Raw genomic sequence first — 26,182 nt, 5'->3', positions numbered from 1 at the left:
CCCGATACCCAATACTCTCTGACGACACATTCCCCGAAACCCACTACTCTCTGACGACACATTCCCGATACCCACTACTCTCTGACGACACATTCCCAATACCCACTACTCTCTGACGACACATTCCTGACACCCACTACTCTCTGACGACACATTCCCGATACCCACTACTCTCTGACGACACATTCCGGATACCCACTACTCTCTGACGACACATTCCTGACACCCACTACTCTCTGATGACACATTCCCGGTACCCACTACTCTCTGATGACACATTCCCGATACCCACTACTCTCTGACGACACATTCCCGGCACCCACTACTCTCTGACGACACATTCCCGATACCCACTGCTCTCTGACGACACATTCCCGATACCCACTACTCTCTGACGACACATTCCGGATACCCACTACTCTCTGACAACACATTCCCCGAAACCCACTAATCTCTGACGACACATTCCGGATACCCACTACTCTCTGACGACACATTCCGGATACCCACTACTCTCTGACGACACATTCCCAGTACCCACTACTCTCTGACGACACATTCCTGGCACCCACTACTCTCTGACGACACATTCCCTGTACCCACTACTCTCTGACAACACATTCCGGATACCCACTACTCTCTGACGACACATTCCCGGCACCCACTACTCTCTGACGACACATTCCCGGTACCCACTACTCTCTGACGACACATTCCCGATACCCACTACTCTCTGACGACACATTCCCGGCACCCACTACTCTCTGACGACACATTCCGGATACCCACTACTCTCTAATGACACATTCCCTGTACCCACTACTCTCTGACGACACATTCCCGATACCCACTACTCTCTGACGACACATTCCCGGCACCCACTACTCTCTGACGACACATTCCGGATACCCACTACTCTCTAATGACACATTCCCTGTACCCACTACTCTCTGACGACACATTCCCGATACCCACTACTCTCTGACGACACATTCCCGGCACCCACTACTCTCTGACGACACATTCCCGATACCCACTACTCTCTGACGACACATTCCGGATACCCACTACTCTCTAATGACACATTCCCTGTACCCACTACTCTCTGACGACACATTCCCGATACCCACTACTCTCTGACGACACATTCCCGGCACCCACTACTCTCTGACGACACATTCCCGATACCCACTGCTCTTTGACAACACATTCCCGGCACCCACTACTCTCTGACGACACATTCCCAGTACCCACTACTCTCTGACGACACATTCCTGGCACCCACTACTCTCTGACGACACATTCCCTGTACCCACTACACTCTGACGACACATTCCGGATACCCACTACTCTCTGACGACACATTCCCAGTACCCACTACTCTCTGACGACACATTCCTGGCACCCACTACTCTCTGACGACACATTCCCTGTACCCACTACTCTCTGACGACACATTCCGGATACCCACTTCTCTCTGACGACACATTCCCGGCACCCACTACTCTCTGACGACACATTCCCGGTACCTACTACTCTCTGATGACACATTCTCGATACCCACTACTGTCTGACAACACATTCCCGATACCCACTACTCTCTGACGACACATTCCCAGTACCTACTACTCTCTGATGACACATTCCCGATACCCACTACTGTCTGACAACACATTCCCGATACCCACTACTCTCTGACGACACATTCCCGATACCCACTACTCTCTGACGACACATTTCCGATCCCACTACTCTCTGACGACACATTCCCAGTACCCACTGCTCTTTGACGACACATTCCGGATACCCACTACTCTCTGACGACACATTCCCGGCACCCACTACTCTTTGACGACACATTCCCAGTACCTACTACTCTCTGACGACACATTCCGGATACCCACTACTCTCTGACGACACATTCCCGGCACCCACTACTCTCTGACGACACATTCCCGATACCCACTGCTCTTTGACAACACATTCCCGGCACCCACTACTCTCTGACGACACATTCCCAGTACCCACTACTCTCTGACGACACATTCCTGGCACCCACTACTCTCTGACGACACATTCCCTGTACCCACTACTCTCTGACGACACATTCCGGATACCCACTACTCTCTGACGACACATTCCCAGTACCCACTACATTCTGACGACACATTCCGGATACCCACTACTCTCTGACGACACATTCCCGATACCCACTACTCTCTGACGACACATTCCCGATACCCACTACTGTCTGACAACACATTCCCAATACCCACTACTCTCTGACGACACATTCCCGATACCCACTACTCTCTGACGACACATTCCCAGTACCCACTACTCTCTGATGACACATTCCCGGTACCCACTACTCTCTGACGACACATTCCCGATACCCACTACTCTCTGACGACACATTCCCAATACCAACTACTCTCTGACGACACATTCCCAATACCCACTACTCTCTGACGACACATTCCCAATACCCACTACTCTCTGACGACACATTCCCGATACCCACTACTCTCTGACGACACATTCCGGATACCCACTACTCTCTGACGACACATTCCGGATACCCACTACTCTCTGATGACACATTCCCGATACCCACTACTCTCTGACGACACATTCCCGGTACCCACTACTCTCTGACGACACATTCCCAATACCAACTACTCTCTGACGACACATTCCGGATACCCACTACTCTCTGACGACACATTCCGGATACCCACTACTCTCTGACGACACATTCCCGGCACCCACTACTCTCTGACGACACATTCCCGGTACCCACTACTCTCTGACGACACATTCCCGGTACCCACTACTCTCTGACGACACATTCCCAGTACCTACTACTCTCTGAGGACACATTCCCGGTACCTACTACTCTCTGACGACACATTCCCGGTACCAACTACTCTCTGACGACACATTCCCGGTACCCACTACTCTCTGACGACACATTCCCAGTACCTACTACTCTCTGACGACACATTCCGGATACCCACTACTCTCTGACGACACATTCCCGATACCCACTACTCTCTGACGACACATTCCCGATACCCACTACTCTCTGACGACACATTCCCGGTACCCACTACTCTCTGACGACACATTCCCGGTACCCACTACTCTCTGACGACACATTCCCGATACCCACTACTTTCTGACGACACATTCTCGGTACCCACTACTCTCTGACGACACATTCCCGATACCCACTACTCTCTGACGACACATTCCCGATACCCACTACTCTCTGACGACACATTCCCGGCACCCACTACTCTCTGACGACACATTCCCGATACCCACTACTCTCTGATGACACATTCCCGATACCCAATACTCTCTGACGACACATTCCCCGAAACCCACTACTCTCTGACGACACATTCCCGATACCCACTACTCTCTGACGACACATTCCCAATACCCACTACTCTCTGACGACACATTCCTGACACCCACTACTCTCTGACGACACATTCCCGATACCCACTACTCTCTGACGACACATTCCGGATACCCACTACTCTCTGACGACACATTCCTGACACCCACTACTCTCTGATGACACATTCCCGGTACCCACTACTCTCTGATGACACATTCCCGATACCCACTACTCTCTGACGACACATTCCCGGCACCCACTACTCTCTGACGACACATTCCCGATACCCACTGCTCTCTGACGACACATTCCCGATACCCACTACTCTCTGACGACACATTCCGGATACCCACTACTCTCTGACAACACATTCCCCGAAACCCACTAATCTCTGACGACACATTCCGGATACCCACTACTCTCTGACGACACATTCCGGATACCCACTACTCTCTGACGACACATTCCCAGTACCCACTACTCTCTGACGACACATTCCTGGCACCCACTACTCTCTGACGACACATTCCCTGTACCCACTACTCTCTGACAACACATTCCGGATACCCACTACTCTCTGACGACACATTCCCGGCACCCACTACTCTCTGACGACACATTCCCGGTACCCACTACTCTCTGACGACACATTCCCGATACCCACTACTCTCTGACGACACATTCCCGGCACCCACTACTCTCTGACGACACATTCCGGATACCCACTACTCTCTAATGACACATTCCCTGTACCCACTACTCTCTGACGACACATTCCCGATACCCACTACTCTCTGACGACACATTCCCGGCACCCACTACTCTCTGACGACACATTCCGGATACCCACTACTCTCTAATGACACATTCCCTGTACCCACTACTCTCTGACGACACATTCCCGATACCCACTACTCTCTGACGACACATTCCCGGCACCCACTACTCTCTGACGACACATTCCCGATACCCACTACTCTCTGACGACACATTCCGGATACCCACTACTCTCTAATGACACATTCCCTGTACCCACTACTCTCTGACGACACATTCCCGATACCCACTACTCTCTGACGACACATTCCCGGCACCCACTACTCTCTGACGACACATTCCCGATACCCACTGCTCTTTGACAACACATTCCCGGCACCCACTACTCTCTGACGACACATTCCCAGTACCCACTACTCTCTGACGACACATTCCTGGCACCCACTACTCTCTGACGACACATTCCCTGTACCCACTACACTCTGACGACACATTCCGGATACCCACTACTCTCTGACGACACATTCCCAGTACCCACTACTCTCTGACGACACATTCCTGGCACCCACTACTCTCTGACGACACATTCCCTGTACCCACTACTCTCTGACGACACATTCCGGATACCCACTTCTCTCTGACGACACATTCCCGGCACCCACTACTCTCTGACGACACATTCCCGGTACCTACTACTCTCTGATGACACATTCTCGATACCCACTACTGTCTGACAACACATTCCCGATACCCACTACTCTCTGACGACACATTCCCAGTACCTACTACTCTCTGATGACACATTCCCGATACCCACTACTGTCTGACAACACATTCCCGATACCCACTACTCTCTGACGACACATTCCCGATACCCACTACTCTCTGACGACACATTTCCGATCCCACTACTCTCTGACGACACATTCCCAGTACCCACTGCTCTTTGACGACACATTCCGGATACCCACTACTCTCTGACGACACATTCCCGGCACCCACTACTCTTTGACGACACATTCCCAGTACCTACTACTCTCTGACGACACATTCCGGATACCCACTACTCTCTGACGACACATTCCGGATACCCACTACTCTCTGACGACACATTCCGGATACCCACTACTCTCTGACGACACATTCCCGATACCCACTGCTCTCTGACGACACATTCCGGATACCCACTACTGTCTGACAACACATTCCCGATACCCACTACTCTCTGACGACACATTCCCGATACCCACTACTCTCTGACGACACATTCCGGATACCCACTACTCTCTAATGACACATTCCCTGTACCCACTACTCTCTGACGACACATTCCCGATACCCACTACTCTCTGACGACACATTCCCGGCACCCACTACTCTCTGACGACACATTCCCGATACCCACTACTCTCTGACGACACATTCCCGATACCCACTGCTCTTTGACAACACATTCCCGGCACCCACTACTGTCTGACAACACATTCCCAGTACCCACTACTCTCTGACGACACATTCCGGATACCCACTACTCTCTGACGACACATTCCCAGTACCCACTACTCTCTGACGACACATTCCTGGCACCCACTACTCTCTGACGACACATTCCCTGTACCCACTACTCTCTGACAACACATTCCGGATACCCACTACTCTCTGACGACACATTCCCGGCACCCACTACTCTCTGACGACACATTCCCGATACCCACTACTCTCTGACGACACATTCCGGATACCCACTACTCTCTGACGACACATTCCCGGTACCCACTACTCTCTGACAACACATTCCCAATACCCACTACTCTCTGACGACACATTCCGGATACCCACTACTCTCTAATGACACATTCCCTGTACCCACTACTCTCTGACGACACATTCCCGATACCCACTACTCTCTGACGACACATTCCCGGCACCCACTACTCTCTGACGACACATTCCCGATACCCACTGCTCTTTGACAACACATTCCCGGCACCCACTACTCTCTGACGACACATTCCCAGTACCCACTACTCTCTGACGACACATTCCTGGCACCCACTACTCTCTGACGACACATTCCCTGTACCCACTACTCTCTGACGACACATTCCGGATACCCACTACTCTCTGACGACACATTCCCAGTACCCACTACTCTCTGACGACACATTCCTGGCACCCACTACTCTCTGACGACACATTCCCTGTACCCACTACTCTCTGACGACACATTCCGGATACCCACTTCTCTCTGACGACACATTCCCGGCACCCACTACTCTCTGACGACACATTCCCGGTACCCACTACTCTCTGACGACACATTCCCGATACCCACTACTCTCTGACGACACATTCCCAATACCCACTGCTCTTTGACGACACATTCCCGGCACCCACTACTCTCTGATGACACATTCCCGATACCCACTGCTCTTTGATGACACATTCCTGGCACCCACTACTCTCTGACAACACATTCCCAATACCCACTACTCTCTGACGACACATTCCCGATACCCACTACTCTCTGACGACACATTCCCAGTACCCACTACTCTCTGATGACACATTCCCGGTACCCACTACTCTCTGACGACACATTCCCGATACCCACTACTCTCTGACGACACATTCCCAATACCAACTACTCTCTGACGACACATTCCCAATACCCACTACTCTCTGACGACACATTCCCAATACCCACTACTCTCTGACGACACATTCCCGATACCCACTACTCTCTGACGACACATTCCGGATACCCACTACTCTCTGACGACACATTCCTGACACCCACTACTCTCTGATGACACATTCCCGGTACCCACTACTCTCTGATGACACATTCCCGGTACCCACTACTCTCTGACGACACATTCCCGGTACCCACTACTCTCTGACGACACATTCCTGACACCCACTACTCACTGAGTGAACCACATCTCCTTCGAACTTGCACCCCTCCCACCATAATGCAAGTCCTTGAGTAATGGACAATTTTCACACTCTACAGCTCTCATTTTGGGTGGTGGGGTGGAGAGATGTCTCTACCAAAGGAGATCTAAGGCACTCCTTCCCTTCGTTACCCTGCAGGTTACCCTTGGGCAATGTGTAGCACCTGCTTAGACACTTCCCATTCAATAAGGGCCCCGCGAAGCCATGGAAGCAGATGTGAATGGTCGTATGAGCAGCCGGTGCACGTCACGAGTCCTGGTTGTGCCACCACTGACACTCAGCAGACAATCTCTGAAGAGAATTGAAAATGGCTGGTGTCACTCATCTTGTCCAGAAGAAGGCAATGGCAAGCCACTTCTGTAGAAAAATTTGCCAAGAACAATCACGGTCACAGAAAGACCGTGATTGCCCATGTCATACGGAACAGCACATGATGGATGAAGACAGCTGTCCGTCTCCAACATTGTAGGGACAGTACAAGACAGAAGCCCTTGCTCAGTTCAGGCACCACAGCCCCAGCCCAGATTGCAGCTCAATGCTACAACTGTCTAGGGAGATGATGTTCTCCTGGTGCCAAGGTAAGAGTATTATGGGGCAGCACAGTACTGTAGTGGTTAGCACAACACTATTACAGATGCGGTGCTCATCAATCTCGGTTCGATTCCCACTGCTGTCTGTGAGAAAGTCTGCACGTTCTCCACGTGATCACGTGGGTTTCCAAAGACGTACGGGTTAGGGTTAGCAAGTTGTGGGCATGCTGGTGCTGGAAGAATGGTGACACTTGCTGTCCAGACCAATCCTCACTGATTGACACAGATGACACAATTTACTGCGTGTTTCAATGGATATGTGACAAGTAAAGGTAATCTTCTCTGTTTTATTAGGAATAGAGAGTGTTGTTAGCCATAACAATAAGGTTCCTTGTAGATGGACTAGGGATACAAATATTCAGAAACATGACTTTAATTCAAATGTATTCAGAAGTTCCTGAACCCTGGAATCTTGTTCCCTGCGAGACCTCCATCGTTTTCCAGTCTGGAGGCAGGAGGCTCTACTGTGACAATGCCATCCCAATTGGTGTTGAATTTCCAAGGCAGCTGGAGTTTCAGGCAGGGTCCCAGACTGAAGGTCAACCCTTCGATCTCATCAGCTGCCAGGAACAGCAACACTAATTACTCTATAAACAGTTAACATCACCCGACATAAAGAAATAAACAGGGCTTATGCTGGGAGCTATTAAAACACACGCGGATGTAAGTGATGCCGCCCCTGAGCTGACATCACAGCTGCAGAATGTTTCTCTGCGCTTCGACTTACATCGCTGCCTCTAATTAACGAGGCCCCCAGAGGCTGTTCCATTCCACGTAGCAACCGGGCTGCCTCAGCAGCACTTCGGGAATGACCATCGGACAGAGGGGTAGGATTAGGCCACCCAGCCCACCGACGGCTCCAATATTCTATCATGGCTGACTTATTACCCCTCTCAACCCCATTCTCCTGCCGCTTCGCCATTACCTTTGCTACCGTGACTAAACAAGAGCCTATCTATCTCCGCTTCAAACATACTCCATGCCTTGCCCTTCACAACCATCTGTGGCAATGCATTTTTGAGGGTGCTCCTCTGTGTAATGGTCTTATGGGCTTCCCTGCATTTGTAAACAAAGAAGACAGAATTCCCCTTGACTCTGCAAAGATGTTAGACTACCTTCCCAACGTGAGGGTTGTAAAGAACAAAGATGTTAGACTACCTTCCCAACGTGAGGGTTGTAAAGAACAAAGATGTTAGACTACCTTCCCAACGTGAGGGTTGTAAAGAACAAAGATGTTAGACTACCTTCCCAACGTGAGGGTTGTAAAGAACAAAGATGTTAGACTACCTTCCCAACGTGAGGGTTGTAAAGAACAGCGTGCATGGGGACTTCATTGTGCTTAGAGTCTGTTTGGATGTCCATTAGGAGTTGGTGAATGCAAGGCATTCGTGAGCACTGAGTGACTGAAGTTTCCGGGGCTGTGACGGGAGTGCCCAACACTTGCACCACTTCACTGACCAGAGAGGGTGCTGGCTTGCATTACTGTGAGACGTGCTGGTGACATCGAGTTATGCTGCCAGGTGGTAAGATGATTGATGGCGCTCACAGGGATTTAGAGCAAATAACTGGTTCATTGTTGAGATAGCTGTATCATTGTCGGGATGCCCAGTTGGGATAGCTGAATCATTGTTAGAACGTCCATTTGGATCTAGGCCTGGGTTATACAGTGGGAAATGAGAGACAGAGCCCGTAGACAAGAGGCGTGGTATCCCATCAGCAAAAGTCACAGAGCCATAGGGCATTTTTAATTCATGTGCCTTGCGCGTTACACGCTTGGGCGATCATGGCTTTCCACATCGAACGATCCCTCACAGCGTCAGTGATAACTCGCACACTTAGATCTGTTAGTTCTTTCACAGTGTTCATATATTTTATTCTTTGCCTTCCTCTTCCGCGTTTCCCAGGCATATGGCCTTGAAATGTAAGGCATTCTATTTCTCCCTTTCTGATGACATGGCCCAGGAATTTAAGTTTCCTCTCATTTAATGTTCTCATTACTAAGATCTTTCTGTATGGGCACGTCGGAGCACTGTCTCATTAGTTACCCTATCTCTATATGATATTTTCAGCATTCTTCTAAGAAACCACATTTCTGTTGCTTCTAAGTTTCTTTGGAGTTCTGGTGTTACAGTCCATGTTTTGGAAGCTTACAGCAAGATTGACCAGTTGTAACGTTTTAGTAGCCTAAGCCTTGTTGTCATAGAAATGTGTCTGTTGGTAAAAATGGGTTTCATTTTTTGGAAGTTTAGTTTTGGCAATGGCAATTCTTTTTATTTCTACTTTACTTCTAGCATCTTGTGATATACAGCCACCATGGTAATTAAAGCTGGTCTTTTGTTCAATCTCTTGGCTACCAATGTACAATTGGCAGTTGAGAGTATCCTGCTGCTTTGATATTACCATACATTTGGAGTTTTTTTTTACAGTTGATGGTTAAACCAAAATCTGCACTTGTTTGTATTACTTTGTCTAGGAGGATTTGTAGGTCTTCAGCAGCACTTGCTATGAGGGTGGTATCGTCTGCATATCTTATATTGTTGATGTTAACACCTCCAATTTTGATCACATCTAGGCCTTCTAGTTCTCTGAGAATCATTTCACTATAGATATTAAATAATTCTGGTGAGGCAACGCATCCCTGTCTAACTCCTCTTTGAAGTTTAGTCCAACTGCCTATATTATCATCAATTTTTACCACCGCCATTTGTTTTCAATATAAATTTTGAAGCAGTTGTTGGCCCCTTCCGCCAATGTTTAGTTTAGCGAGAATTTGAAATAATTTCTCATGTTGCACTTTGTCGAATGCTTTAATGAAATCAATAAAACTTAAAAGACATCATTTTGATATTCAATTGCCCTTTCTGAAAGCATTCGTAGTATGAAAATTGCATTCCTAGTTCCACTATCCTCAATAAACCCATATTGCAGTTTAGAAGTTTCTGGCCTTAAACTTGTTTTTAATTCGACTCAGAACAATTCTCAACAAAATCTTTATTATGTGACTCATAAGACTGATTATTCTATAGTTTTTGCAGTCAATAGTTCCAGGAATTTTTGGCAGTTATAAATACTGATTTCAAGAGATCGTCAGGCAATACACCAGACTCATATATGCCATTAAACAGTTCAAAAAGAATATCTATGCCCAGATCTTCTAGGGCTTGTTTAACTTCCACTGAAATTTCATCAGGTCCAGTGGCTTTACCACGTTTCATGCTTTTCATTGCTTTAGTTATTTCTTTTCTGGTTTTAGGTGGGCCAGAATTACGGTGTTTAATATCTGGGGGTTCCTCTCTATTACCCTCAAAAAGCTGGTCTATATACTGAATCCACCTCTCACATACTTTATTTGGATCTGTTAGTCTGGATCCGTCTGCTGATCTTATGCATCCTGTAGAGGAGGTTTACTTAATTCCAGTAATTTTCTTAATTTTCTTGTGCATTTCTTTGCTATTGTTAATATGGCCTTCTACTTCATTGCATTTTGGATACAGGCATTCTTCCTTTGCAATATTGCACAATTGTCTGTCTGTCTGTCTAATTGCACTTCATTATTCTTCACTAACCTTCTCTGTTCTATCAGATCTAGAATTACTTGGGTTATCCACCCCTTGTTGGTGTGTTGGATTTCTTGTATTTGGATTATCTCCTCTGCTGATTGCTGTATAGCATATTTAAATCTGTCCCAAATAGGTGTTGTTTCGTTCTCATTGAGGTGTTCTTCTACAGCTGTTTTGAATTGTTGCTTAAGTACGCTATCTTTTTTAAGTTCTCCCAACATATACTTCTTTATCTTTTTTCCACGTTTCAGTTTCTTTAATTTTGTTTTGATGGCAGCTATTACTGGATGATGATCTGATCCAGTCTGCTCCTGGGTAGGCTTTAGAATTTGTGATATTATTTAGAAAACATAGAAACCCTACAGCACAATACAGGCCCTTCGGCCCACAAAGTTGTGCCAAACATGTCCCTACCTTAGAAATTACTAGGCTTACCCATAGCCCTCTATTTTACTAAGCTCCATGTACCTATCTAAAAGCCTCTTAAAAGACCCTATCGTATCCACCACCACCACCGTTGCTGGCAGCCCATTCCACACACTCAGCACTCTCTGAGTAAAAAACTTACCCCTGACATCTCCTCTGTACCTACTCCCCAGCACCTTAAACCTGTGTCCTCTTGTGGCAACCATTTCAGCCCTGGGAAAAAGCCTCTGACTATCTACACGATCAATGCCTCTCAACATCTTATACACCTCTATCAGGTCACTTCTCATGCTCTGTCACTCCAAGGAGAAAAGGCCAAGTTCACTCGACCTATCCTCATAAGGCATGCTCCCCAATCCAGGCAACATCCTTGTAAATCTCCTCTGCACCCTTTCTATGGCTTCCACATCCTTCCTGTTGTGAGTCAACCAGAACTAAGCACAGTACTCCAAGTGGGGTCTGACCAGGGTCCTATATAGCTGCAACATTACCTCTTGCCTCCTAAATTCAATTCCACAATTGAAGAAGGCCAATACACCGTACACCTTCTTAATCACAGAGTCAACCTGTGCAGCTGCTTTGAGTGTCCTATGGACTCGGATCCCAAGATCCCTCTGATCCTCCACACTGCCAAGAGTCTTACCATCAATACCAATCATATTTGACGTACCAAAATGAACCACTTCACTCTTATTTGGGTTGAATTCCATCTGCCACTTCTCAGCCCAATTTTGCATCCAATCAATGTCCCACTGTAACCTGTGACAGCCCTCCACACTATCCACAACACCTCCAACCTTTGTGTCATCAGCAAACTTACGAACTCATCCCTCCACTTCCTCATCCAGGTCATTTATAAAAATCATGAAGAATAAGGGTCCCAGAACAGATTCCTGAGGCACACCACTGGTGATCAATCTCCATGCAGAATATGACCCGTCTACAACCACTCTTTGCCTTCTTTGGGCAAGCCAGTTCTGGATCCACAAAGCAATGTCCCCTTGGATCCCATGCCTCCTTACTTTCTCAATAAGCCTTGCATGGGGTACCTTATCAAATGCCTTGCTGAAATCCATATACACTACACCTACTGCTCTTCCTTCATCAATGTGTTTAGTCACATCCTCAAAAAATTCAATCGGGCTCGTAAGGCACGACCTGCCCTTGACAAAGCCATGCTGACTATTCCTGATCATATTATACCTCTCCAAATGTTCATAAATCCTGCCTCTCAGGGTCTTCTCCATCAACTTACCAACCACTGAGGTAAGACTCACTGGTCTATTATTTCCTGGGCTATCTCTACTCCCTTTCTTGAATAAAGGAACAACATCCACAACCGTCCAATCCTCCAGAACCTCTCCCGTCCCCATTGATGATGCAAAGATCATCACCAGAGGCTCAGCAATCTCCTCCCTCATCTCCCACAGTAGCCCGGGGTACATCTCATCTGGTCCCAGCGACTTATCCAATTTGATGCTTTCCAAAAGCTCCACCACATCCTCTTTCTTAATATCTACATGCTCAAGCTTTTCAGTCTGCTGCAAGTCATCACTACAATCACCAAGATCCTTTTCTATAGTGAATACTGAAGCAAAGTATTCATTAAGTACCTCTGCTATTTCCTCCGGTTCCATACACACTTTCCCACTGTCACACTTTATTTCTAAAGCATTCATTGATGGTAATGAAATCTAATTGATTCCTTGTTCTATCTCCAGGGCTAATCCAAGTATACAATCTGCGTGGATGGTTTTTATACAAAGTACGTATTGGTGATCACTTGGTTGTTTCTGACACACCAATCAGTAAACCTCTCTCCATTTTCATTTCTCTCCCCTAATCCAAAAGGTCCTATAAAGTTATTAACTCTTTCCTGTCCAACTTTGGAGTTAAAATCTCCCATGACTAGTTTTATATCCGGAGATTTACATTGCTCATAAGCACTGTCAAGTTCTTCATGAAACTTGATATCCTCTTCATCCGCATCATTTATTGGTGCATAGGCTTGGATTATGTTAATGTTAAAAGAGTTACCCCTTAACTTAACTAAAAGCGGCTGGTCAGATATTGCCTAATATCCCATAAGACATTTTAATACTTGTTTGTTTAAAATAATTCCAACTCCATACATATGCTGTTAACCTCCAGAACACATTATCAGAGAACTATTCTTAGTGAATTTGTCACTGTCGGTCCATCTAATTTCTGACAGGCCTAAGATATCAACTTCCAACCTTTTCATTTCATTTAATGTGTTGTCCAACTTTCCTTTCTGGTGAAGTGTACGGATGTTCCATGTTGCCACTCTTAGCCTTTCCCTATTGCTTACAGTCTCTGGATGAGGGTCTGGTGTCACCTGCAGCCCATGACTACCCCTACCGAGTGAGGTGTTGTTCTGTTGATTAGAATCAACCCCATTCACACTGTTGTCTGGTTTCCTTCTTTTGTTTCTTTCCATGATTGACCAGGCAGAAATTTCGGCAGCGGTTTGCCGTTGCCTTCTGTTGCCGCAGTGCTCATCTAACCAGAGCATTTGACCTCTACCGAGTCTAGGCCGAATGGCCTACTCCTGCACCTATTGTCTATTGTCTACTGTTGTTCCCGATTGGGAATCATACATTAGTTGCCGCCCAACATTTGTTGTCGTACAAAGACAATCTTCCACCAAAGCTTGGAATCCATCTCCCTGCTGCCGGAGACTTTGGTGACACCACCACCATTGGTCTGGTTATTTTTCTGGCGCCAAACACTCGCCATAGACAGAGTTCCTTCAGCGAGACAGGGGCACCCAGACTGAAGTCCTGTGTGAAGGCAGAGTTGTCTTGGGTGGTAGGAGCTATATAATTGCCATTGGCATTACCCCACACACCCACATAGGGCACTATAGCACAGGAACAGGCTCTTTGGCCCATCTAGTCCATACCGAACCATTGCTCTGTCTAGTTCCATCAGCCATCACCTCTACACCTCTATAGCCCTCTACACCCCTCCCATCCACGTACTTTTCCAAACTTCTCTAAAACGCTGCAATCAAACCTGCATCCACCGGCAGCTCGTTCCACACTCTCACCTCCCTCCGAGTGAAGTCATTCCTCCTGGTGAGTGTTGGAACCAGACGGTGGGGGGGGGGGGGGGGCGGAATCCACGGGAGTGTGGGGAGAACAAAGCAGGGCTGGGGCGGACGATGTGCTGAAAGGCCTGTTTCGATGCGATGACTGAGAGCTTTGTTGAGTGAACTGAGCTCAGACAGCTGTTAAGACTGGCACGGTAGTTTAGTAATTACAGTGCCAGCTGTTTGTGAGGAGTTTCTACGTTCTCCCTGTGAGCTCTGCGTTCCCCCTGGGTGCTCCAGTTACACTTGCCTCCAGCACACCCTCAGACTGTGATTGTCACTGATGCAAAACAACGCATTTCACTGCTTCAAGTTCAAGCTTAATTGTCATCCAACTAAACATGAATACAGCCAAAGTTTTTCCGGGGCCAGGGTGCAAAACACAGCACCAACAGCTGTAAAGGCACATATACAGTGCCTCATATATACCAGCAAACATACCAGTAAAATACAGTCCCATAAAAGAAAACATAGTCCATGTCCCCGAGTCCACGACTGCAGTCTGCAGTTGAGTACAATACGTGTTCGATGTGAGAAATGAAGCTCATTTCTTCCTCTATGCTGTAACTCTATGACTGATGCTTTTGCTGAGAGTGAACTGAACTCAGACAGCTGAGAAGGCAAGAGTGACCCAGATATTCTGGGGAATCGTCACTGACAGGGCCTGTGGTGGGCCTTGAACTGATACCGTAGATAAGTAACACACAAAATGCTGCAAGTACTCAGCAGGTCAGGCAGCGCCTAGGGAGAGGAACAAACAGTCAGCATTTCAGGCTGAGACCCTTCTTCATGACTGGAAAGGAAGGAGGGAAGAAGCTAAAATAAAACGGGAGGGAAGAGGGGCAGGAGTACAAGTTGGAAGATGATAGACCAGATCAGGTGAGTCAGGTTGAGCACATGATCGAAGAGTTGGAGGGCAACAGGGAGGGTCTCACTAAACCTCTGAAGTTAAGATCACAGGTGGGGGGTGGGGGAAGCATCAGTCAGCTGCATGAGTATTCTCAACTGCTTGGATGGATGACCGGGTGGCTGGGATTGAGGTTCGTGCTATGTCAGCTCACAAAACAAAACTGCATTAATAAGCAGTCTGCGAGAAGATTTGAAGAATCCGTTTCAGGCCCTCAAATAGTTCCCAGCTGCCCCAGAGCCAAAGGACTGTCACTGGTTGGGACAGCTGCCCGGTGGGGTGGGACCTCAGCCCGAACACGAGACAGTCCCAATGCCAGTGAAGCCACTGCTCTTTCAGCTGGATCACAGCTCAAACCCAGAGGCCAAGAGGCAGTGAATCCTCCCTTAGACAATCACACTCAGGCCCTGGTCAGGTTAAGTACCAGCTCAGTCTGTGATGGGACGGTGTGGAGGGAGCTTCACTCTGTGTCTGACCCCGGGAGTGTGTGATGGGACAGTGTAGAGGGAGATTCACTCTGTGTCTGACCCTGGGAGTGTGTGATGGGACAGTGTAGAGGGAGATTCACTCTGTGTCTGACCCTGGGAGTGTGTGATGGGACAATGTGGAGGGAGCTTCACTCTGTGTCTGACCCCAGGAGTGTGTGATGGGATGGTGTAAAGGGAGATTCACTCTGTGTCTGACCCCGGGAGTGTGTGATGGGACGGTGTGGAGGGAGATTCACTCTGTGTCTGACCCCGGGAGTGTGTGATGGGACGGTGTAGAGGGAGCTTCACTCTATGTCTGACCCCGGGAGTGTGTGATGGGACAGTGTGGAGGGAGCTTCACTCTGTGTCTGACCCCGGGAGTGTGTGATGGGACAGTGTAGAGGGAGCTTCACTCTGTGTCTGACCCCGGGAGTGTGTGATGGGACAGTGTGGAGGGAGCTTCACTCTGTGTCTGACCCCGGGAGTGTGTGATGGGACAGTGTAGAGGGAGATTCACTCTGTGTCTGACCCCGGGAGTGTGTGATGGGACGGTGTAGAGGGAGCTTCACTCTATGTCTGACCCCGGGAGTGTGTGATGGGACAGTGTGGAGGGAGCTTCACTCTGTGTCTGACCCCGGGAGTGTGTGATGGGACAGTGTGGAGGGAGCTTCACTCTGTGTCTGACCCCGGGAGTGTGTGATGGGATGGTGTAAAGGGAGATTCACTCTGTGTCTGACCCTGGGAGTGTGTGATGGGACAGTGTGGAGGGAGTTTCACTCTGTGTCTGACCCCGGGAGTGTGTGATGGGACAGTGTGGAGGGAGCTTCACTCTGTGTCTGACCCCGGGAGTGTGTGATGGGATGGTGTAAAGGGAGTTTCACTCTGTGTCTGACCCCGGGAGTGTGTGATGGGACAGTGTGGAGGGAGCTTCACTCTGTGTCTGACCCCGGGAGTGTGTGATGGGATGGTGTAAAGGGAGATTCACTCTGTGTCTGACCCTGGGAGTGTGTGATGGGACAGTGTGGAGGGAGTTTCACTCTGTGTCTGACCCCGGGAGTGTGTGATGGGACAGTGTGGAGGGAGCTTCACTCTGTGTCTGACCCCGGGAGTGTGTGATGGGATGGTGTAAAGGGAGTTTCACTCTGTGTCTGACCCCGGGAGTGTGTGATGGGACAGTGTGGAGGGAGCTTCACTCTGTGTCTGACCCCGGGAGTGTGTGATGGGATGGTGTAAAGGGAGATTCACTCTGTGTCTGACCCCGGGAGTGTGTGATGGGACGGTGTGGAGGGAGCTTCACTCTGTGTCTGACCCCGGGAGTGTGTGATGGGACAGTGTAGAGGGAGCTTCACTCTGTGTCTGACCCCGGGAGTGTGTGATGGGACAGTGTGGAGGGAGTTTCACTCTGTGTCTGACCCCGGGAGTGTGTGATGGGATGGTGTAAAGGGAGATTCACTCTGTGTCTGACCCCGGGAGTGTGTGATGGGACAGTGTGGAGGGAGTTTCACTCTGTGTCTGACCCCGGGAGTGTGTGATGGGACGGTGTAGAGGGAGATTCACTCTGTGTCTGACCCCGGGAGTGTGTGATGGGACAGTGTGGAGGGAGCTTCACTCTATGTCTGACCCCGGGAGTGTGTGATGGGACAGTGTGGAGGGAGCTTCACTCTGTGTCTGACCCCGGGAGTGTGTGATGGGATGGTGTAGAGGGAGCTTCACTCTGTGTCTGACCCCGGGAGTGTGTGATGGGACAGTGTAGAGGGAGCTTCACTCTGTGTCTGACCCCGGGAGTGTGTGATGGGACAGTGTGGAGGGAGCTTCACTCTGTGTCTGACCCCGGGAGTGTGTGATGGGACAGTGTAGAGGGAGATTCACTCTGTGTCTGACCCCGGGAGTGTGTGATGGGACAGTGTGGAGGGAGTTTCACTCTGTGTCTGACCCCGGGAGTGTGTGATGGGACGGTGTAGAGGGAGATTCACTCTGTGTCTGACCCCGGGAGTGTGTGATGGGACAGTGTAGAGGGAGCTTCACTCTGTGTCTGACCCCGGGAGTGTGTGATGGGACAGTGTGGAGGGAGCTTCACTCTGTGTCTGACCCCGGGAGTGTGTGATGGGATGGTGTAGAGGGAGCTTCACTCTGTGTCTGACCCCGGGAGTGTGTGATGGGACAGTGTAGAGGGAGCTTCACTCTGTGTCTGACCCCGGGAGTGTGTGATGGGACAGTGTGGAGGGAGTTTCACTCTGTGTCTGACCCCGGGAGTGTGTGATGGGATGGTGTAGAGGGAGTTTCACTTTGTGCCTTATGTTTGACACCAGCAGGGAACGAGCTGGGCTAGTGCCGAGCTCTGGTGACCTGTTAATCCCATGAGATTTATGTACCTCGACCCTTTGGAGCCGGTCCTTTCCAGCCCATTACAGCTGAAGTAGCAATTAATCTGCCCAGACCTTACACGGACAGGGAGCATGTGCCCTGCGTTAAAAATAACTGGCCATAATTTTAGCTGGAGATGTGAGGATGTATTGAGTGACGGTTTGACAGACAGAGAGTATTTAGCAGAAAATGGGAGGATGTGAAGGTTAGGCCCAGTCTCTGTGGGACAGTGATTGTAGTCCTGTTGCACTCCTGAGAGTCAATACTACAGCCTGCATGCAGAAACTTACCCTGCACCCAAAACTTGCCAGTCTGGGGCTTGGGCTGGCCTCTCCCACACATAAAGCTCCCTCTGCACCACCCCTGTAACAGTGTGGCTCTCCACGGTCTTGCCCCCCCCACCCCCCCCACCAACACTGCTCCTCCCACAGTACAGCACTCCCTGGAAATGTGTTTTACACCATATCCAGTGTCTACAGTGGGTCGTGATAAGGGAGGGGTGATTTTAATCTCATTTTAAAAATGTATTGATTTATTTTAGATTTATTGTGACATTGTCTGTGCCTGATGGTTTAAAGTTTGAGTGGTAATCATAAGGAAGCAATACTGTCCTGCAGTTGTGAGTAGCTCACGCTGTTCCATTGTTCAAGAGGGGAATCAGGATAATCCTGGGAGTCAGACAGAGAAATTACTGGAGAGAATTCATAGAATTAGCCTAACCGTAGCCTAATTAAGGAGAGCCAGCAAGGTTTTGTGCAGGGCAAGTTGTGTCTTACTAACTTGATTAAGTCTTTTGATGAGGTGACGAGGGAGATTGATGAAGGTAGAGCTACTGATATTGCCTACACGGATTTTAGTCAGAAGTTTACAAGGTCCCTCATGAGAAGCTCATCCAGCAGATTAAATGCATGGTGAATTCACCATTTGGATTCAGAACTGGCCTGCCCATACATAGAAGATGGGGTAGAAGACAGAGAGTGGTGCTTGAAGATACTTATTCAAGCTGGAGGTCTGTGATTACAGGTGTTCCGCAGGGACTGCTGCTGTTTGTGATCTATATAGACCACCTGGATGAAAATGTAGATGCGTGGGTTTGCAAATGATACAACGATCGGTGGAGCTGTGGATAGCATAGAAGACTGGCAAAGAATACAGCTCAATATAGATCAGTTGCAGATGTGGGCTGAGACATGGCAGATGGAGTTTAACCCGGATAAATGTGAGGTGTTGCACATTGGTAGGGCAAATGCAAAGAGTCAGTACACTATTATGGGCAAGACCCCTAACAGTGTTGATGAGCAGAGTGATCTTGGAGTCCAAGTTCCCAGCTCCCTGGATGTGGCTACACAGGTTTACAGGGTTAAGAAGGCTTTATTTGAGACACTGAAGACAGGAAGTTATGTTGCAGCTTCATAAAACTCAAGTTATGTCACATCTGGAGTATTGCATAGAGTTACGGCCACCCCGTTATAGGAAGGATGTCGAGGCTTTGGAGAGGGTGCAGAGGATGATTAGCGGGCATGTGCTGCAAGACAGTGTGTACAGACACCGTCCTCAGTTCGGTGTGTCCCAGGTCAGAGGTCAGTGCGGGTAGTGGACAGGAGAACCGGTGACCACTCCCCAGGTCAGAGGTCAGTGTGGGTAGTGGACAGGAGAACCGGTGACCACTCCCCAGGTCAGAGGTCAGTGTGGGTAGTGGACAGGAGAACCGGTGACCACTCCCCAGGTCAGAGGTCAGTGTGGGTAGTGGACAGGAGAACCGGTGACCACTCCCCAGGTCAGAGGTCAGTGTGGGTAGTGGACAGGAGAACCGGTGACCACTCCCCAGGTCAGAGGTCAGTGTGGGTAGTGGACAGGAGAACCGGTGACCACTCCCCAGGTCAGAGGTCAGTGTGGGTAGTGGACAGGAGAACCGGTGACCACTCCCCAGGTCAGAGGTCAGTGTGGGTAGTGGACAGGAGAACCGGTGACCACTCCCCAGGTCAGAGGTCAGTGTGGGTAGTGGACAGGAGAACCGGTGACCACTCCCCAGGTCAGAGGTCAGTGTGGGTAGTGGACAGGAGAACCGGTGACCACTCCCCAGGTCAGAGGTCAGTGTGGGTAGTGGACAGGAGAACCGGTGACCACTCCCCAGGTCAGAGGTCAGTGTGGGTAGTGGACAGGAGAACCGGTGACCACTCCCCAGGTCAGAGGTCAGTGTGGGTAGTGGACAGGAGAACCGGTGACCACTCCCCAGGTCAGAGGTCAGTGTGGGTAGTGGACAGGAGAACCGGTGACCACTCCCCAGGTCAGAGGTCAGTGTGGGTAGTGGACAGGAGAACCGGTGACCACTCCCCAGGTCAGAGGTCAGTGTGGGTAGTGGACAGGAGAACCGGTGACCACTCCCCAGGTCAGAGGTCAGTGTGGGTAGTGGACAGGAGAACCGGTGACCACTCCCCAGGTCAGAGGTCAGTGTGGGTAGTGGACAGGAGAACCGGTGACCACTCCCCAGGTCAGAGGTCAGTGTGGGTAGTGGACAGGAGAACCGGTGACCACTCCCCAGATCAGAGGTCAGTGTGGGTAGTGGACAGGAGAACCGGTGACCACTCCCCAGGTCAGAGGTCAGTGTGGGTAGTGGACAGGAGAGCCGGTGACCACTCCCCAGGTCAGAGGTCAGTGTGAGTGTGGAAGTCGATGGCAAAGGATCAGAGGCCCTGAGGCAGCCTGTCCTGGAGCCGGAGGCCTGCCTGTGTGGGTATCAGTAGTAGCAGTGCGATCACTCGAGTTGAGTATGATGATCTCCTAAGGGGTTGTCCATGGGTGGGTCCTCAGGTGGCTGTAGAGGCCGATCTGGGATCCATGCACTCTGGTGTGGTGTGGACATGAGTAGGTGATGGTGTCTTTTGATTGTTCAGTCTCTCCTTTCACAGCCGCCACTTGTTCTCTGCATCATGGTGGAGATCACTCCCCTGTAGCACAGCTCCCTCTTGAACCGATCTCCTGCAGGTGTGCCATTAACAGCTTCCCCAGCTTCTCGATGCGTGTGGGTGGCACCAGGTTTGTGTTGCCCTGGCGCTGCCCTTGTTTGTGTTTTTCTGCTCAGCACTGTCCATAAGACTGAGGAGCAGAATTAGGCCATTCGGCCCATCGAGTCTGCTCCACCATTCAGTCATGGCTGATTTATTCTCCCGCAACCCCAGATTCCTGCCTTCTCCCCGTAACCTTCGTCGGCACGCTACGTTGGACTGGAATGTGCGGCAACATTTGCGGGCTGCCCCCAACAGATCCTCGGGTGTGCTGGTTGTCAATGCAAACGCCAGTAATGTAACTGAATCTGAACGTGAGTGAGAGGAGAGGAGCGAGGTGAGGTGAGGTGAGGCGAGGTGAGGTGGGGCGAGGTGACGTGAGGCGAGGTGAGGTGAGGTGAGGTGAGGTGAGGTGAGGCGAGGTGAGGTGAGGCGAGGCGAGGTGAGGTGAGGTGAGGCGAGGTGAAATCTAGCAGTTTGCCTCAGTGCCATCCACAAGTGCATTGATTATCTTCAACGAAAGGAATGGAAGGTAGGAAGGAGCCACAGCACAAGGTCGGAAAAAGCTGCAAAATACTGTAAACTCAGCCAGCTCCATCATGGGCACTAGCCTGCCCAGCATCCAGGATGACTCAAAGAGGCAGCGTCCATCATTAAGGACCCCCATCACCCAGGACATGCCCTCTTCTCATTGGTGGAGGTACAGGAGCCTGAAGACACACACTCAACGATTCCAGAACAGCTTCTTCCCCTCCATCATCAGATTTCTGAATGGACAATGAACATCTCTCAGCATCTTTTTCCCCCTTCTTTTTTTGCTCTCTATCTGCACTATTTATTAAATATAGCTTTAAAAAATATATTTCTTATTTATAGTTTTATCGTTATTATGTACTGCAATCTACTGCTGCTCCAAAACAACAAATTTCACGACGTAAGCCACTGACATTAAACCTGACTCTGCTACTGAGCAGATGAGATGGAGCCTGAGGCTTGGGAGCGGAGAACAGAAGTACCAATGAGACCATCTCTGTGCAGATCTGGATCGGGTAAATCAGGGTGAAGAACCCACCAGTCCAGCGAGAGGTGTGAGGAGAGTCGAGTTGGTGAGCACTCAGAGCTATTCTGTGGGTCAGATCCACTCAGCTGGCCAGGAACCAGAGCCCCAGCGAATGAGGTCACGCCACTGCAGGGATGTCAGGAGTGGGGAGAGGGAGAAGCTGTTTAGATTCGGGAGCACTTCAAGCAGTACTTCGAGAAGATATCCTGGGGGGGGGGGGGGGGGGGGAATCATCCAGAGAGACTGTACAGGTGGAAGTTGGAAATGAGAAGCTAACGGTCACTCTGCATGGATTTCTCAGTGGCCAGCAGGAATTAGAGGAGCAACGTGTGGGGAAATTGCAGGCGGGTGTAGGAATAACAGAGCTGTCGTGGTTGGTGGTTTAAACTCATTCTGCCCCCTTGCTTTCCAGTCCCGAAACGTTGACTGCTTATTTCCCCCATAGATGCTGCCTGACCTACTGAGTTTCTCCAGCATTTTGTGTGTTGCTCTGGATTTCCAACATCTGCAGAATCTGTTGTGATTAATCAGGTACATGGAAGGGAAAGGTTTAGAAGGACAGAGCCAAATGACGGCAATGGGACTAGCTTAGCTGGAAATCTTGGTTAGCATGAACCAGATGGGCCAACTGGCCTGTTTCCATGCTGAATGACAACTCCGGTCAACCTTGGGTTTCAGCACGCCCACCCTGAGGAACAACTGCACACCTGAAGGAGGGAAACCCTCATCTCGCTTCAAACTTCCTCCTGATCTCACACTCTTTGGAAAGGCCATCATTTACTACACATTCCCAATTGCCCCACATGGCCCATTTCGGAATGGGTACGTGGAGTGGGATAAGAGTCATGGATGTGCACGAGGAGGGCAGGGTTCCTCGCTAGATCAGGCAGGCTGGATGGGCTGAACGGCCTGCACCGGCAGGGATGGGAAGATGTCGACCAGAGGTTGGTCCTTTGCCTGTGGTCAGTCAGCTGCCTGGGAGCAACATGGAGACTGCGGTTCAGTCAGCGACCCAGGACAGAAGAGGCTTGGATAGGCGGGCCCCCATTGCCCAACACCGGGTTAACCTATAGCCTCCAACTCAACCCTTCCTCTGTAACCTCTCCTTCCTCAGGACATTAACGCACTAGCGTAGCAGCTGCTGTTAACGCTTTGCAGGGTTCAAATCCCACCGCTGTCTGTAAGGAGTTCGCACGTTCTCCCCGTGACTGTGGGCTTCCTCCCGCATTCGAAAGACGTGCTAGTTAAGGTTAGTAAAACGTGGGCATGTTGTCTGGGTGCCGGAACTGTGCTGACACTTGCAGGCTGTCCCCAGTACATCCTCCGACTGTGTTGTCACAGACTTTATAAAAGCAGTTATAGACCAGTGTGTCTCTGTAAAATCATTCAGTCTTCCCCAACGGGAAGCCCCGGTTGGACCACGAGATCAGCAATCTGCCGAGGGTCAGATCGGAGTCGTTCAGGCCAAACACAGGAGGTCCAGGTACGATCTGCAGAAAGTCACCTCATGGGCACAAGGACGACTCTGATCAATGCAGGGTGCTCAACAGCTAGGTCAGGGCTTGAATGTCATCATCTCCTACGAAGTGAAAACACCTGACGTAGGTGACAACAAGGCTTCACTTCCAGGTGAGCTCAATACCCTCTGTGGGGGCTTTGATTGTCGAGTCGTCGATGTTGTTGGCCGGATGCTGACGAATCAGCGTATAGGAGGGAGATTGAAAAACCGGCTGAGTGGTGCCACAACAACCTCTCACTCAACGTCAGCAAGACCAAGGAGGTGATTATAAACTTCAAGAGGAGGAAACCACGAGCCAGTCTTCATCGGGGGATCAGAAGTGGAGACCATCAGCGATCTTAAATCCCTCAGTGTTATCATTTCAAAGGACCTGTCCTGGGCCCAGTAAGCAAGTACTGTTACGAAGAAAGCATGGTAACACCTTTACTTTCTTAGAAGTTTGTGAAGATTCAGTATGATATCTAAAACTATGATGAACTCCAACAGGTGGAGAGTATACTGAATAGTTGTATCACAGCCTGGTATGGAAACACCAACACCCCGGAGAGGAAAGTCACGGGTAAAGCCCTCCCCACAATTCAGCAGATCTAACGGAGCGCTGTCACAAAACCACAGCGTCCATCGTCAAGGACCCCCACCACCCAGGCCATGCGCCTTTCTCACAGCTACCATCAGGAAAGAGGTACAGGAGCCCCACAGCTCACAGCACCAGGTTCAGGAACAGTTATTACCCTCAACCATCAGGCTCCTGAACCAGAGGGGATAACTTCACTTGTCCTATCACTGAACTGTAGATTCACTTTCAAACACTCTTCATCTCGTGTGCTTGATATTTATTTATTATTATGCCTTTTTTCTTTTGTATTTGCACACTTTGTTGTCTCTTGCACACTGGTCATTCGTCCTCCCTGTTGGGTGCGTCTTTCACCGATTCTATTACAGTTCTTGTACTTACCGAGTTTGCCCGCAAGAAAGCGAACCTCAGGGTTGCATATGGTGATATGTATGTACTCTGACTGACTGGAGCACAGCCTCCGCCTCTGTTCTGTAGTCCTCATCGCCTGTTCTGAGCTCTGAGGGAGTTTCCTGACAATGGACTCCTTCCCGGAGTCACTCCTCTCACCCCTTCCACCCCCTCCCTCCCCATTCGCGCGTCCCGGTGCCTACCTCCGAAAAGGGTCCACACGCGGCCCTGCCCTGAGCACCGTCTTGCTCCCCTCACTCCGCCATCGGACCTCCTTATCTTGTTCCATCCTCCCCGAGACGGAGATTCCTGGACACCTTCATAGATCCCGGCCAATTGCTCGCCTTTCGCTGCCTTGGACACTCCGGCTGTGAACCGGTCTGACTGTGAGTGACCTGGTCCGGCTGTGAACCGGTCTCACTGTGTGACCCGGTCCGGCTGTAAACCGGTCTCACTGTGTGACCCGGTCCGGCTGTGAAACGGTCTCACTGTGTCACCCGGTCCGGCTGTGAACCGGTCTGGCTGGGACCCGGTCCGGCTGTGAACCGGTCTGACTGGGACCCGGTCCGGCTGTCACCCTCTCCGGCTGTAAACCGGTCTCACTGTGTGACCCGGTCCGGCTGTGAACCGGTCTCACTGTGTGACCCGGTCCGGCTGTGAACCGGTCTGACGGTGATTCGCTCTGGTTGTCACCCACTTCGGCTGTGACCCGGTCTCACTGTGCCCAGGTCCTGCTGTCACCCACTCCGGCTGTGAATTGGTCTGACTGTGAACCGGTCTGACTGGGACCCGGTCCGGCTGTGAACCGGTCTGACTGGGACCCGGTCCGGCTGTGAACCGGTCTGACTGGGACCCGGTCCGGCTGTGAACCGGTCTGACTGGGACCCGGTCCGGCTGTGAACCGGTCTGACTGGGACCCGGTCCGGCTGTGAACCGGTCTGACTGGGACCCGGTCCGGCTGTGAACCGGTCTGACTGTGGCCGTGCCTCCCTGGTGAAAGCGGGCTCTGGACTCTATGAGGAGGCAGGTGTCCGTCCCCACGCTCCCTGCCGCCGGGC

General features: G+C 50.2%; 1 protein-coding gene across 1 annotated transcript in view; it reads right to left on the bottom strand.

Moving 5' to 3' along the window:
* The window catches only part of LOC140726094 (zinc finger protein 638-like), a 209,271-nt gene extending 183,751 nt beyond the window's left edge, over positions 1-25,520 (bottom strand). The window contains exon 1 of the mRNA XM_073042036.1: positions 25,328-25,520. Within this exon, the coding sequence (XP_072898137.1) occupies positions 25,328-25,413 (86 nt within the window). The 5' untranslated portion in view covers positions 25,414-25,520. The remainder of the gene's footprint in view (positions 1-25,327) is intronic.
* Between the last annotated feature and the right edge of the window lie 662 nt (positions 25,521-26,182).

Source organism: Hemitrygon akajei, chromosome 4 (genome assembly GCF_048418815.1).
Source record: "Hemitrygon akajei chromosome 4, sHemAka1.3, whole genome shotgun sequence".
Taxonomy (NCBI): Eukaryota; Metazoa; Chordata; class Chondrichthyes; order Myliobatiformes; family Dasyatidae; genus Hemitrygon; species Hemitrygon akajei.
Note: the sequence above shows the minus strand (reverse complement) of the source record. Positions and strands in the feature narration are given on the sequence as shown.